At 43.4% G+C, this 16,183-nt stretch overlaps 1 protein-coding gene across 1 annotated transcript; it reads left to right on the forward strand.

Moving 5' to 3' along the window:
• Positions 1-887: 887 nt before the first annotated feature.
• On the forward strand, positions 888-8,960 carry LOC131899409 (cancer/testis antigen 55-like). The gene is made up of 5 exons (XM_059250855.1): positions 888-992; positions 1,811-1,995; positions 6,742-6,886; positions 7,729-7,841; positions 8,697-8,960. Exons 1-5 carry the CDS (start codon positions 911-913, stop codon positions 8,901-8,903), a joined length of 732 nt encoding a protein of 243 aa, XP_059106838.1. The 5' UTR covers positions 888-910; the 3' UTR covers positions 8,904-8,960.
• The last annotated feature ends 7,223 nt before the right edge of the window (positions 8,961-16,183 follow it).

A 16,183-nucleotide genomic window follows, 5' to 3' on the forward strand; every position in this document is an offset into this window, starting at 1 on the left:
ATCAGCCTTAGATAATTTGCACTGATATGGAGTCTTATATATTGATATAAATGTAAACCATTTTTATAATCGTATTTAAGATAGTTTGTATAATGATACAAATTTAAAACTATAATCGTCATATTGTACACATATTCCTACTCCTATTTGAAATATTTTGTATATTGATACAAATTTAAAACTATAATCGTCATATTGTACACATATTCCTACTCCTATTTGAAATATTTTTTATATTGATACAAATGTAAAACTATATTTGTCATACTGTGTGTATGTTCTTCCTCTGTTTAGGATAGTTTATATACTGATACATATTAAGGATATTGTTATTATATTGCACTGTGCAATTCTACCTCTGTTTAAGATATTTTGTGAATTGTCACAATTTTAAGGTCATTATCCTTATATTGTACATCTGTTTATAGACTGTTTACCTTGTTAATGTGAAGCCTTAGTCCTTAGGTTATTTAGGTAGATAAGACTTACAGAATTATAGTCACCCATGCTTGTCTCCATCCTTTTGGAGGAAGGAACAAAAGAGTTAAGAGGCGACTGGCGGCGGCTCCCTTGATCTTCTGATCTTTCGGGTTCTTACCCTGATATCTGATTCCCAATTTTTATTGATAAAGAATAATTAGATAATAACTAATTAGATAATAATTAGAGAAGGCTATCCTCAAATTTTTATATTACAAAAGACCAACACACAACACACACACAGACACACACACAGACACACAGACACACACACACACACACACACACACACACACACACACATACACACTGCCCTTGATTCAAAGAAAGTCACAATGTGGATAGTGCTTATTTTATCACCAAGCATAATTTAGGGGGTGGGGGCAGAGCAGGGGCACAGGGCATTGCCCAGGCTGGTGGTGACACCAGTATGCAGAGACTTTGGCGACGAATTTCAGCTATCTTTCAGTGGAAGACAGGGTCTGAAGAAACACCACAGGAAAAACCTGAAGGTATGCCTCTTGGAGTCCCTTCATTCTTCACTCAAGGAGATTCCTCAGAAAAGGTTCTCCACCATGAGGTGCAGTGGGACAGGGATAGCGGGGAAGGGCCTGCCGCCATCCTGAGAGGCTGTTGAGCATGAGAGTGTCCCTGAGTTCCCAAGAGTTAGGCCAACACTGAACTGTGCCCCAAGCTCCCTTGGTGGGCCAAAGCAGGAGGCTGTGTAGACCAACTCAAAGAACACGTGACACAAGTCTTTTGCAGGCTGTACTGTTTCTGCCTTTCCCCTTGAAAGACGCCTTTGTGTATTCCCCAGAAAAGGGGAACATCTCACTTGGAGACTGAATTTGGCCTTATTCCCCATGCACACATATCTCTGAAGCCAGGAGGCAGTCAGTCATAAGGAGGGTACCACGAAGGAAGGTGGCCGGTTGTCCCAGCAGGATACTGGAGCCAGATCCCAAAACATTACTTACCCATTATGCTCATGAAGAATAAAAGACAATTTGGAAACATGTCCTTACTTCTGGACATATCTTTAATGCTTGGTCTGAATTTAGAGCCATGGCTATGCATTTGCTGCTGCTGCTGAGGCAGGCATATACCAGTAATAATGGGAGTTTAAAGAGGCTTACTGGGACAGGCCACCCACAGATGCCATGGAGGTGCCATTCAGTAGTCACAATCTTAGGGCCCAGAAATGGTCACTATGGTCAGAGAAGTGATGATATGTGCTCACATCTACACAGGTGCTCAGAGTAGGACTTCTGTGTAGAGACTGTTTGCATTTGATATGAACCATTGTGCCCTTTGTTTATCTGTGTCATAGATATCTCCAATTTGAAGTCTGTCAGAGGAATTGTGACCTATCTCTGTACCGACTATGGCTGGATTAATGAATCTATCTTTTTCAATACTGACATGTTGTGTGGCAAAGTCCCACTGAACATTGGGACAAGTGTCATTGCTCTCGTGGAAGAAAACGAAACAACTCATATCCAAAAAGCAATCAAGGTATGCCTGAATTCACCCAGAGTCTCTTGGTGTATTATTTACTTTTATGTTGCTGTGATAAAATACCATGGTGAGAGCAACTTAAGGAAGTGTGTTTGTTTGTTCTTATCGTTCTAGAAAGATGGGTGAATCCATCAAGGCAGGTAGGTACGGTAGGCAGCAAGCAGCAGGTATGGTAAGAGAAGCAGGAAGCTGAGAGCTTACCTCTTCAAATGCAGTCTCAAAGCACAGAGACACAACTAGATGTGTTGCTAGTCTTTACATTTTCAAACTCTTGCAATAAATTCACACCTCTTAAACCTCCCCAAACAGTCCCTCCAACTAGGGACCAAGTTTTCAAACACCTTGAGTCTATTGGGGACATTCTCATTCAAACCACTGTGTGGCAGTAGTCCTAGGACTCAGCAAGGAGAAGAAGGACATTTTCTCAGTTCAAGGCCAGCCTGATCTATATAGTGAGTTCCAGGACAGCCAGAGTTACATGGTGAAAACCCATTTTTAAAAAAGATTCAGAAAAGAGAAAGGAGTGGATGGAGGCCTAATTGGGAGAGGAGGAAGGAGGGGAAACTGTGTTCATGATGTTATATATGAGAGGAAAAAAAGAAAAGTGTAATACTATTATGCATCTTAGTAACACTTTGATCAAATTACATTGTAAATATGAATAAAAAATTAGAGATGTACAGTTTCTTGCTGAAAATAGATAAAAAGGTTTCCTTGCTTTTCTTTTTTATAGCATAAACTTTAATAACCTTAAAACTTCTCTTCTATGTATAAATAAATTTTTCACCAAAAAAAGATTAAGAAAATGTTGACGTATGGTCAAAGTTGACATCCCACTTCTCTGAGCTTAGTGGATTTGATGTTATAGTATTTGAATGCAATGATGCTTATTCTGTTTCTAAATATTTTGTGTCAGTTCTCTTAATATTTTAAAAACATGGAATTGATTCTGTATAATTCTGCAACTTCCATCATATAGTGGCCAGCCATTTTCTATTCAGTACCCAAACTAGAAGAATTGATATGACAAAGACTGTATTGTTCACACTCTTTTCTGCGTCAATTAGTGTATGTGTTTATTTGCTTTATTTTTTTTAGATTTCTTTTTATTATGTTATGTGCATGAGTGTTTGGCTTGCGTGTACATCTGTGTACCACATGTGTCCCTGCTGCCTGAGGAGGTGCTGAGCCTCCATGTGGGTTCTGTAATCATCACTTCCATTCAGCTCTTTACATATTGATGGCTGTTGTCAAATTACTCTTACTTATGTTGTTCTGATTGAGAGTCTCAACAGCAGGCCACAGAAGATACCTTTGCCAGTATTGGAAAACACCAGAAGACTGTTATTGTAAAATCATGGTAAAAATTGAAAAGCTGAAGCAGGCTCCTGATCTTATTTTGAGATTTTTATCATCTTAATGATAAAGTTATCATTTTCACTCCTTGTTCTTCTCACACACAGATCCATCCTAGACCTTTCCACATTTGTAAGAATATATTAATTAGGAAAATAGGAATGTGTTCCCCCACTGATTTTTTAAAAAATCCCAGTTTTTTGTTTTTCAAATATTTTAAAAATATCAATTATGTCATTAGTGCCCTCTGTCAGGAACATAGGTGAACACTTGTGTCTTTCACAATGTTAGAATTTATTGAATGACAATAAATTCATAAGACATAGTAGTTTCAATGGCAGCAATTTGCAAGAAAATCCTGCTTACTTTGGTAATCTGGACAAGATTACACAGGTGTATTTTTGTTTGTTTGTTTTTGGTTTTTGGTTTTTTGAGACAGAGTTTCTCTGTGTAGTTTTGGTACCTGTCCTAGATCTCACTCTGCAGACCAGGCTGTCCTCGAACTCACAGAGATGTGCCTAGCTCTGCCTCCCAAGTGCTGGGATTAAAGGCATGTGCTACCACCGCCTGGCCACAGGGTTTTTTTTTTTTTATTTCAGTCTTAGTTGCTATTCCTAATTCTCATATATCACACCACAGTCAATATGTAATACACAGAAAATACAGGCTACATGATGAGTACAACTGATTAAAGAGGCAGGAGCAGAGTTTCAGGAGGTTTCAAATGGATGGAAAAGATGTAAATGGAGTAGGGTCCCAAAAGCCAGTAAATGAGTTGAAGACAGCCCTGGTTCCCACTGTTAGGAGTCCCACAAAAGGACCAAGCCACACAACTGTAACATACGTACGGTAGTCCCACGCAGGCTCCCTGGTTGTCGGTTCAGTCTCTGTGAGCCCCTATGAGCCCAGGTTGATTGATTCTGTGAGTTTTCTTGTGGTGTATTTGACCCCTCTGGCTCCTACAATCCTTTCTACTCCTCTTCTGCAGGATTCCCTGAACACTATCCTAATGTTTGACTGTGGGTCTGCATCTGTTTTTCCATCAGTTGTGGGATGAAGCCTCTCTGGTGACAATTGGGCTAGGCACCAATCTGGTCACAGAAGATGGCCAGTTCAGGCTACGTTATCTGCTGTTGCTTAAGAGTCTTAGTTGGGGTCATCCTTGTAGATTCCTGGGAGAGTCCCTTGTGCAGGTTTTTAACCTGACCCCCAAATGCACCCCATTTCCAGTAATCACTTTCAGTGTAAATGTACCATATTTTCTTTATCCATTTCTTGGTTGAAAGTCATCTGGTTGGTTTCTAGGTTCTGGCTGTTATGAATAAAGCTACTATGAACGTAGTTGAACATGTGTCTTTGTGGTATGATTAAGCATTCCTTGAGTATATGCCCAAGAGTGGTGTAGCTGGGTCTGTGGTAAACTGAGTCCCAATTTTCTGGGAAACCACCACACCGACTTGCAAAGTGGCTGTAAAAGTCTGCATTCACACCAGCAATGGAGGAGTGTTCCCCTCTCACCACGTGCTCTCCAGCATGAGCTGTTGCTTGTGTTTTTTTGTCTTAGTCATTCTGACATCTGTAAGATGGAATCTCAGAGTCATTCGATTTGCATTTTTCTGATGGCTAAGGATATTGAACATCTTTTTAAGTTTTTCCCGGCCATTTGAGATTCTTGTGTTGATAATTCTCTGTTTAGATGTACTCCATTTTTTAATTGAATGGTTATTTGGTTTGTTGGTATCTAGGTTCTTGAGTTCTTTATATCTTTTGGAAAACAGCCCTCTGTCGGAGGTGGGGTTAGTGAAGACCTTTTCCCATTCTGTAGGGTGCTGTTTTGTCCTATTGATGGTGTCTCTTGCCTTACAGAATCATTTCAATTCCATAAGGTCCCATTTATTAACTGTTGATCATGGTGCCTGCAAGATGGGTGTTCTGTTCAGGAAGTTGTCTCCTGTTCAAGTATGTTCAAGACTATTTCCCACTTTCTCTTCTGATTCCTTGTCCAGCCTTACTACATGGGCAGATCCTTAGTCTTACTGCAACTAGATATGCTGTTTGTTGATACTCATGGGAGGCCTGTCCTTTCGTGAATAGAAACAGATGAGTGAATTGGGGAAGGGCAGAGGGGAGGTAGAGGGATGGATTGGGAGGAAAGGACAGAGGGTGAAACAGAGGTCGGGATGTAAAATAAATTAAAAAATAATTTTTCAAAAATGTAAATACAGTCTTTATTGATAAGAATAGAAACTGAAACACGCTTTAGTGAAGGAGCTGTTTTTGTACTATCAATTGTTGTGGACCAGGGAGTTTTCATCAAAAATACAGATGTATGTCCAGATCCAGATGCAAAAACCAGAACACTCTCCGGGTTCAAGAGTGGGTAGACTGAATGAGTGAAGACACCGAGGGTATTCAGAGGGGCTGGGAAAGGCAGATAAGTAGGCCTTATCACCAGCAAGGTCTGAGCTCAGCTGAGGACACAGGACTTTCTCTGTTTGTCCATGTCTGTCCTTGGCTAACACATCAAGTATCAGTTAACAGGTGAGTGGGGGCCATCACCACCATAGTGATAGGTGTACACTTTGTTCTGTGGTTCAAATGGAGGGAGTTGCACCTTTTCTTTGCTCTGGTGTGTGTGGTAAGTTCCTAGGCTTGGTTTTCCTTTGCAGTCTCTTGCGATGGGGGTTATTTCTTTCACTTAATCTCCTGCTTCTGCACCTAGATCCAGATAGGGAAAAACAGCTCTCCCTCCTTGTTCTCCAAAAGTGTGCTGCTCATTCTTGTCTCTGTCAACTTTATTCTGCTCCACTCCTATCTCCCAGGTAACTCATTTCTCTTCCTTCAAATACCCTGCAAAGCCCATTTCCTCAAATTACGCCACCAATGTCACTCAGTGTAAAAATTAATCTGAGTTACAACCATGACTACAGCTTGTTTAGAAGTATATTTTAAACATATTTTACACTCTTGGTTGTTGAGTTCCTGGAAAGCAAGAACATTGTCTTTCTAAGGTCAGAATGTGGGTTTGTGAAAGCATTAAACATAGGTGTGAAATTCACAGTTGCAAGGCACTTGCCAATCCATGGTGCAAGCACAGACACAATTGATGTCATCATCTCAGGTCCATGGTGGATCATTAATAGGAAATGTATGGTCTAGGTTTGAGAACCGTTGCTTAAAAGATTTCTCCCACAGGAGTGCTATTTTGGCATGACTAATAAAGTCCAGGTCTCTGACAAGGAGTCCTGTGTCCTGCAAGCACCCTTACAACTCTGTTAGGTCAACTCCTTAAAATGCTGTTGTTTTCATGGGGAATCCTTGGTAAGTGTACAATCTCCTGCCTGTAATTTTTATTTTTTCTTCAACCACTGTCTCCTTCTCTTATAGGTGAAAACTGTGACTAACCCTGTGGATGGTACTGAGCAATCAGACCTTGACAGAGAACTTTGTATTAAGTGTGTCAGCTCGGTCACACAGGACAGCATCTATATCGACAAGGAAACATCTTTTCCTGTCCATCTCTTTTCTGGAGGTAAGATTTATAGTTTTAAAAGCAAAGAGCAAGAGTGTGGGAAGTGTCCTTGAAATTGAAATTGAGGTACCATAAAAATGGGGAAAGTGGGCAATATTTTAAGTGTCACATAGCAGTCCTGTCCTCCCAATGCCATCATCATGCATCCATGTGGTTTTCACTACTCAATTGATTCATTTGGCTGTTTTGATTTCTCATACAGGGTTCCTCTAAGTTACCTGAAACTCACTATGCATCTGAGAATTGTCCATGACCTTAGCAAACCCATCCCTGACTCTTCTGAGTGCTGAGGTCATAATCTTCTGCCACTGCATCAGGATACATGCAAAATATCATCAGTGATAGCATCACACAAGTATAAGAGATTTATCTTGAACATACATCCACCATTTCAAAGCAAAGGTGCAGACAGGCCTCTTTCTTTCTGTGTCCTCTTTCCAGAATATTCATCACATAGGCTCTCATATTTTGTCCCTAGCCTAGGTACCAAGTTTGACGCATGTGATCCTACTGTGTTCCTGGCTTCCATCCCCAAAAGAGATCTCAAAATGACTACTTGATGAGAAAATCCAGTACTCTTAGCTGTAACTTTCACTCTGAGACACACGGTTTTTAGTTATCCATGTCTGTGAATAAATCATTGTCAGAGTACCAGTGTTTAAAGGGTCTTAAGCGTCCCTTCCTGTAGGAAGATATTTGAGATGTCTGTATAAGTATTTGGAAAAGTTACTTTGCATTCAGGAAATGTTTGTCTGCATATTGTGGTGATGGAGGGTCTTAGGTATTGTGACATGACCTGAGTGCCATAATATTTACACCTCTAATGTTCTTGGCTGTTTTAGAATTCATGCCTTGCAAAGGAGACTTGTTGCTGGTTGAGTATTCCATGAAGCCGGGCACTTCCAACATGAACATCCACACCGTGAGCCCCTTAAGCTCCCAGAATATGGATGAGGTAATTTGCTTCCATGTTGCCCTTGTCATGGGCAGGTAGCTGCCTATCCTTCCTTCCTGGTCACTTTTTGCCCAGGATTTTGTGTGGTACGTTTCGCAGTATATCCCCTGCCAAAGTGGACATGTTCACTGATTGAAAAGGAAATAACCAGAAAATGATGTAGAATATACACAAGTTAGCTCCTAGCTTATGTGCTTTACTTGACGTTAGGATGTTCTGTGGACAACAGTTAGAAAGCGAGTTGGCTGTGAGGCCATTGTGGGGAAACTTTGAGTGCACTGGGTTTGAGGTGTTCAGCCTGCTTATAAGGATGGATAAGATCTTGTCTAGTACAGCCTGAGAATAAGATGTAAACTCATGGAGATAGAGTGTGAGGCCACATTGTGTAGCATGAAGAGCATGTCTTCTCTTCACACAGGAGAGAGAGAATATGGAGCCATGTTGAGTAGCTTGAAGATCATGTCTTCTCATCACAGGAGGTAGTGTGGGTCCATATTGGGTAGCATGAAGTGCATGTCTTCTCATCACACAGGAGATAGCATGTGAGGCCATATTGGGTAGCCTGAAGGGCATGTCTTCTCATGACACAGGAGATAGTGTGGGTCCATATTGGGTAACATGAAGAGTAGAGCCTTTCATAAGTCACCCAATGTTTGTCTTAATTCTCTGATTTAATAGGAGTGATGTGGGATGGTGACTCATTGTGTTAACACAGTACCCAGGCATTCCCTGTGTGTCAAGGATGAGAATCAGTGATGTGTTGAAGGACCTGCTGAGTAGAGCCAAGGGGTTGTTGAGGGCCATCTGTGGTGGGTTATGCTTCTCCATACTCATTGCCTTCATTGCTCATCTTAGGTATGTATTACCAGTACTGATGGAAAAACTGGTGTGGTGGAATCCTGTGTCTTTTTTACTGTGGATTCCATCCAGAAGCCTTCTGATTATACTCCGGAGTTGTATGACATCGTGAATGTGGTCGCTGTGGACAGCATTCAACCAAACTGTTCTTGGAGAGCAGTGTCAATGATCCCAGTGGAAATGTGCATTGACCAAGCCTTGTAATTCACCATTATTTATAAGGCTCTGGTTTAATAAAACAAAATGAGCATGTAATCTAAAGATATGAACTAAGACTCTTCTTTTAAACATCCTGGTGACTTAATTAGGAACATGAAGTCACTTTAGGAAGGTACCTTGCTAATTCAAAACCATGCCCTATTAGAACATGATGTTACCAAAGAAATGGCCCTGCACTCAGGGTAAATGCATCATTTTCCAAAAGCAAGAGCAGCTTCTGTGTTGGCACTGGCCTTGTGGGCCATTAAGCAGCATGGAGAAGCAAAGCATTTAAGTCAAGATTCCAGGAGCAAGCAGGCGAATGTGACCAGGTATGATTTAACATTACAGCTTGCCTTCTAGCTTGAGTCTCTTTATGCCTTTCTAAAGTTTATTTCTCTACAATATCTTTTATTTCCTACCAGCTACTCCATTTGGTAAACTTAGTGTTTATCTGTGGATCCTCTTCCTATGATAGTGTACCAAATATGCCAATGCAGAGAAATGAAAGACCAGACTCAGGTCTACTTCAAACAGAAAGATGAGAGTACACTCTTAGTAGTCTGATTGGTGGTGCGCCGCAAAGTCCTTTCTATACTGAGGAGGACCTTCTGTGAAGTTAACTGGCCCTCCTTCCACAATTCTTGCCCTTTTGAAGGAATCCTGGACCTTTCCAACATCTGCAGAGTGAAGGATGCCTGCACTGGGGAGCCAGGCCACCTGGACCAGTTTCCTTACATCAATATCTGGTGTAGTCTGGCCCTCTACCCACAAGACAGAGTTCAATTCCATGCCTCTTGGGTATCCACTGCCGCCCTGATCTCTAAGAGAGTTTCGACCCCGAAAAAGCCACCTATCTTCCAGTTAGAGGATCAAGATTTGCAACTTCCACCTCTACCCCTTCTCCTGAGGGTGCCCATCCCCTGCTAAGAATTCAGAACACAAAGTGGCAATGTCTGCTTTGTATCCTGACTTCCCGTCTGATGGCTCATGCCACAGCTGCCATTGGCCCCTTTTCCCACAGAGCGCTGGAGGGTATCCTCCACCTCAGTATGCTTAAGGTCCAGGTCTCTTGAAGGCTTCCCAGTGACCAGCCATCGAGTGCCCTGTGCCTGTGGTGTCAAACTCCATGGCCAGCCAACCTCCAGGAGGACGGGATTCTCAGACCAGACACAGTTCAATATGTTTATCAGCCATTCACCACTACTGATCTCGTGAACAAGTGATATCACACCCCACCATACCTAGAGCAGCCATAAAGTGTTGTAGAATATCATTTTAAGGTGTGTTACTTTTGTTTATGTTGCATTTGTATCACTCTGAGAAGCTGTGTTACTGTGCCTGTCTAAAACACCTGGTGGTCTAATAAAAAGCTGAACAGCCAATAGCAAGGCAGGAGAAATGATAGGCGGGGCTGGCAGGCAGAGAGAATAAATAAAACGAGAAAATCTGGGAGAAAAAGAAGAAAGAGCAAGAGAACAAGGAGAGGAGGGTGTTGGGGGCCAGCCGCCCAGCTACCCAGCCACCCAGCCGCCCAGCCACCCAGCCACCCAGCTACCCAGCCAGCCATGGAGTAAGAGTGAAAGTAAGATATACAGAAGTAAGAAAATAAAAAAGCCCAGAGGGAATAGGTTGACGGGATAATTTAAGTTAAGAAAAGCTGGATAGAAACAAGCTAAGGCAGGGCATTTAAAAGTGAGAAAAAGCCTCTGTGTATTTATGTGCGAACTGGGTGATGGGCGCCCCAAAAGAGTAGAAAAAGCAACCAACAACAGTCAACCTTATGTCTACCATTATGCACAGCCACTAACTTACTTGGGACAACTGCCAACAGCTCCTTATTGCCCTTTTTACCTCCAGATACAGAGTGTAGGGTCTAGTAGGCAGCACCTGCCTGGCTGATCATTCAAGCTTACCAAACACTAGTAACCTGAAGTGATTTGCTGACACCTTCCTTCCTGATAAGTGTCCCAAATGTAACCCCAATACACCAGAGGTCTTCCAGGCACTTCTCAGAACGATAAGTCGGGCTGGAGGAGTTCACAATGGAGATTGTGGAGTCACAATCTTGGTCAAAATTTGAAAAGTCACTCAGTGCTCTGATGAGTCCCTGAACCAATTCTATGACCAGCTCTGTGACAGTTAAGGGCAGTACACCCCTTTTGTCTTAGAGGCTCCTGTGCACTGGACAGTGGTCAACACAGCTTTTGCCCAACAAATGATACCAGATGTTCACTGGAAGCCCCAAATGCTAGCGGGATTTACAGAGACACATCCTGAGCAATTTATAGACATCACCATCAAAGTGGATGTTAACTAGGAAAAGGCTGCAAAAAAATGATGGTGTTCACATTGGGACTAGAGAAAATTCAGCTTCCCAGAAATTCCTGCAACAGTTGGTTTCCATATGAAGGTTAAAATAACTGGTGCCTTTTCTGATACCAGACATGAAAATTAAGATGAACAAAAATGAAAATAAAATCCTTACAGACATTATGAGGGAATATGTTATTTTATTTTACTTATTTTTATTGAAAATAGATTCTTTTTGGCAAAGACCAAGATAGCCAGGAGACTCTCTGCCTTCAAGATGCCTGGGTGAAGGAGCCAGTGATGGTGGTGTCTGGGCCTTGCTATAATTATGCCCACTGCCAGCCCTTACACCAAGTATGCAGTTTTGATCAACCAGGCCACACCCACCCTACAACTACCCAGTGCCTGTGCAAAATAATGGGAACATGCCTGATGAACCCAGCCACTCCCAGGACCCTCAGGGCCCATGCCTGGAAAGGCTGACGAACCTGCAAATAATCCCGCTGATGGATGATGACCCTTCCTTGTTGCCCCCCAATAAAAATGTGAAAACCAACTCCCCCCCCAAAAGAAAAGAAAACAGATTCTCCTCTCATACAATAAATCCCTCCCACAGTTTCCCTTCTTCCGCTCCTCCCAAGTCCCCACCACCTCCCCTCTCCTCCGGATCCACTCCCACTCAGTCTCCCATAAGAAAAGAGCAGATCTGCAAGAGACAACAAAACAAGATACAATAAGACAAGGCAGAAGCCCTCACACCGAAGCTGGACAAGGCAACCCAATAGAAGGAAAAGAGTCATAGGAGATTATTTTATTTTTTTTAAATTTATTGCCAGGTGGTGGTTGAAAGGACCAAGCAGATGCCACAACAGGCTGCTCAGTCTTCTCTCAGAGATCAGGCCTCAATTTCAGTTTCCCGAGACTTGAGCAAGCAGTCTCTGGGAAGGCCATGAACAAAAGACATAGTCCTTGCAGTAGCTCCCTTTCTGCACGTACTCATACTCTGCTCAAAGTTCAGCCAGTTGTTTACTGTCTGGGACCTTTCACCAACTTAGAGTTATGTGCGTGAGTCAAGGAGAGAGCCTGGACAACTGAGCCAGCCCCCACAGTCAGTACGTGCTAGGCAAGCTGGCCCCCTGGCAGCTCAAGGACAAAGCCTGGGACTTGTCCTGGACAGTCCCCAAAATGATAATTGTAACCCCCAACCAGTAAATTCAAAAGTTACATACCCTCATCCAATTAAAAGCGAACAGAGATAAAAATAAACCAATCTGAGTTGCACCTGTGCCAACCCCCCCACAACCGCCCTGAAACGCTTGTAGTTTTTGCCTTTAAATAGCTAGCCTCACAAAGAAAGAGCAATTCCTCCCTGCCTCACTGTATTGGGTGTAGGAATCAGTTCCCTGCCTAGGCTTGTATCTACAGAATAAATCTTGCTGTTGCATTCTGGACATCCACGGTCTTCACTGGTCTCTTTGGGGTCGTGATCTGGGCATAACAGTGGTGGTGTACACCTTTAATGCCAGCACTTGGGAAGCAGAGACAAGTGAATCTCTGAGGTCAAGGCCAGCCTGGTTTCTAGAGTGAGTTTCAGGATGGCTGGGGCTACGCAGAGAAACCCTGTCTTGAAAAACCAAAAAGGGGAATTGCATTTTGTGTGTATGGGTGTTTTGCATGCATGTATTCATGTGTACCAAATGTGTGTGCTTGGTATCTTCCAAAGAGGCCAGAAGAGGGCACCAAATCCCTTTAGACCCCATAGTAGAGGGGAATAATTTTATGATTCACAGTAGTTTTCTTTAAAACATATAGAGGCGAATACTCAGCATACAGAACTACAAATTAGCTGGTGATGTAGCTCAGTGGTAGAGCGCAGTGTAAAAAACATGAGTTTGGTGAGTTCGAGGCCAGCCTGGTCTACAGAGCAAGATCCAGGAAAGGTGCAAAGCTACACAGAGAAATCCTGTCTTGAAAAACCAAAAATCAAACAAACAGACAAACAAACAAAAACATGAGTTTGATCTTCAGTGGTGAAAAAACCAGCAATAAGCACTACAAATCTAAAGTTGATGTATGCAATTCATACAGTTAAGTCCAAACTGTAAAGTGAGCAAAAACCCAATTAGCTGTTTTGAGAAAACAGGAACAAAATCATCGCTAACATTTTCCGTGCTTAATCTTAGGAGTTATTAGAGAAATACAAGCAAACAATGGCAGTAACAACAAAACAAAACTCACAGAGTGGGGCTAGGGAGATGGCTCCTTTGGTAATGTTCTTGCCTTGCAAGCGTATGGACTTAAAGTGGGAGCCCTGGAATCCACTTTAAAAATCCAGGCTGGCAGGCCATTGCTGGTAGGTGGAGACAGGCAGATAGATCCCTGGAGCTTGCTGGCTAGCCAGGCTAGTGGAATTGGTGACCTGCAGGTTCAGTGAGCCCCTGTCTCAAGATTTAAGATGGAGAATGATGAGGATATGCATGATATCTGCCTACACACACACACACACACACACACACACACACACACGAGAGAGAGAGAGAGAGAGAGAGAGAGAGAGAGAGAGAGAGAGAGAGAGAGAGAGAGAGAGAAACATATGTGTACTCACAGGAACATGTGGGCACACATACTCATAACTCAAAGTTTTTTTACTTAGTGGGAAAAGTCACTTTTTTCCTCATTAGGATGTTGCAAAATTATCAGGATGTCATTTTTTTCTTAATCAATTTATAAGATTAAAGTAGTCCCTGTAAAAACTACGTCAATTATTGTCTTTTTCTGGACACAAAGTGTTACAAAAAGGGCCATTAAAATTATTTCCTTTTTTGGTGATTATACTATAATTACATAACTTCCCCCTTCCTTTTCCTCCCACTGTACCATCCCATATTGCTCTCTTTGCTCTTTTCAAAGTTTAGCCTTTTTTTTTTTTTAAACAGTGCACAAGTAGGAAAACAGTGAAAGCAAACAGCTTTTGGGAGAAATGCCCTAGCTCACATAAAGTGCGTACAAGACTGGTCTGGATAAATGGCTCAGCTGTTAAGAGCACTTACTGCTATTGCAGAGGACTCCGGTTCGAAGCTCCCAAATGATGGCTCCCAGTTATGCATGACTCCAGTTTCAGAGGATCAGTGCTCTCTTCTGGCTTGTGAGCATCAGGCATGCATGCATGTAGTTCATAGACATACATGCTGGCAAACACTCATAAACATGTCAGAGGGGGAGAGAGAGAGACAGAGACAGAGAGAAAGAGAGAGAGAAAGAGAGAGAGACAGAGAGAGAGAGAGAGAGAGAGAGAGAGAGAGAGAGAGAGAGAGAGAGAGAGAGAAATCAGTCTCAGTAGGTAGAGACAGGAGGACCAGAAATGTGGTGTGCATATGTAAATGCAGAAAAAAAACATACGCAATAAATATATACATACATAAATCAAAAATAAAAATTCATACAAGGGCCTCTACAGTTGAAATAAAGTAGCAGTGTCATGCTTTGTATTTTACACGTTTTCCTTTAACTTTCAAGCATGTAAAGGAGTATAAACCTAGAAACTGACAGAGTATCGTGCTTCGCTTCGCATTTTCCATGTTTTCTTTTAATTTTCAAGTGTGTAAAGGAGTATACACCTAAAACTGGAAAACATTTGCCCTGAAGTCGGTAGTCCATCCCAGTGCCTGAAGACGCCATCAGGATAAACCAGTTTGCCCTTCAACCAGAGTCAGCCTGGCACTCTCTGTGCGCATGTGCGGGGCCCATTCAGCCAATCAGCGAGCTCCCTGTGGGAGCCTGCCTTTCCTCCCGCTCAAATCACAAAGGTCCTCGGAGGCCGGCAGAGCAGCTTTCACGGTCGAGGCCCAAGTGCTGGAGGGCGCTGACGTGAGGTGCTCACCTGTCCGACGACCAGTAAGCCGTGTTCGCCTGCCGAGGGTTGGGGGTCACGTGAGGAGAAGGTGTTTGGTGAGGAAACTCCTCCTGATGGGCAGTGACTTCTGACAGGGGTCGTTCCTGTGACTTCTGACAGGGGTCGTTCCTGTGACTTCTGACAGGGGTCGTTCCTGTGACTTCTGACAGGGGTCGTTCCTGTGACTTCTGACAGGGGTCGTTCCTGTGACTTCTGACAGGGGTCGTTCCTGTGACTTCTGACAGGGGTCGTTCCTGTGACTTCTGACAGGAGGTCGTTCCTGTGACTTCTGACAGGGGTCGTTCCTGTGACTTCTGACAGGGGTCGTTCCTGTGACTTCTGACAGGGGTCGTTCCTGTGACTTCTGACAGGGGTCGTTCCTGTGACTTCTGACAGGGGTCGTTCCTGTGACTTCTGACAGGGGTCGTTCCTGTGACTTCTGACAGGGGTCGTTCCTGTGACTTCCGACAGGGGTCGTTCCTGTGACTTCTGACATGGGTCGTTCCTGTGACTTCCGACAGGGGTCGTTCCTGTGACTTCTGACAGGGGTCGTTCCTGTGACTTCCGACAGGGGTCGTTCCTGTGACTTCTGACAGGGGTCGTTCCTGTGACTTCTGACAGGGGTCGTTCCTGTGACTTCTGACAGGAGTCGTTCCTGTGACTTCTGACAGGAAAAGGGAGGCAGAGACCTCACTAAAGGGATGAACAGGCTGTGGAGGATGGGGAGCCCTTGCAGGACACGGTCACGGAGCCTGGGGATAGAAGCCGACAGCGGGGTGGGGTGAGGGACAGGGGTGGGGTGTGCAGGACCGGGGTCTGCGGAACAGGAGCCCTGGGCGAGGAGCTGTAGGCTGCCTCCATGCTTCTGGGTGGTGCCCAGAATCCCTTAGAAACCAACTGAGGACCCATCTTCGTCTTCCTCCATAGGGTGTGCTAGTTTGATACGGACTGTCTGGATGTTGGAGAGAGGGGAGGGCGAAGGAAAAGAGAAAAAAAAGAGGAGACATTGCAAGGGATTAATAAGTAACCCAGGGTGGGTTCTAACCACTGATCCTCCAGGCTCAATCACCCACGTACTGGG

The sequence above is a fragment of the Peromyscus eremicus genome, chromosome X, assembly GCF_949786415.1.
Source record: "Peromyscus eremicus chromosome X, PerEre_H2_v1, whole genome shotgun sequence".
In the NCBI taxonomy this organism is placed as follows: domain Eukaryota; kingdom Metazoa; phylum Chordata; class Mammalia; order Rodentia; family Cricetidae; genus Peromyscus; species Peromyscus eremicus.

Coding starts and splice junctions, on each gene's coding strand:
- LOC131899409 (XM_059250855.1), top strand. CDS start 911: ATGCAGAGACTTTGGCGACGAATTTCAGCTATCTTTCAGTGGAAGACA. Junction 6,887..7,728: donor TGTCCATCTCTTTTCTGGAG/GTAAGATTTATA, acceptor TGGCTGTTTTAG/AATTCATGCCTTGCAAAGGA. Junction 7,842..8,696: donor GCTCCCAGAATATGGATGAG/GTAATTTGCTTC, acceptor TGCTCATCTTAG/GTATGTATTACCAGTACTGA.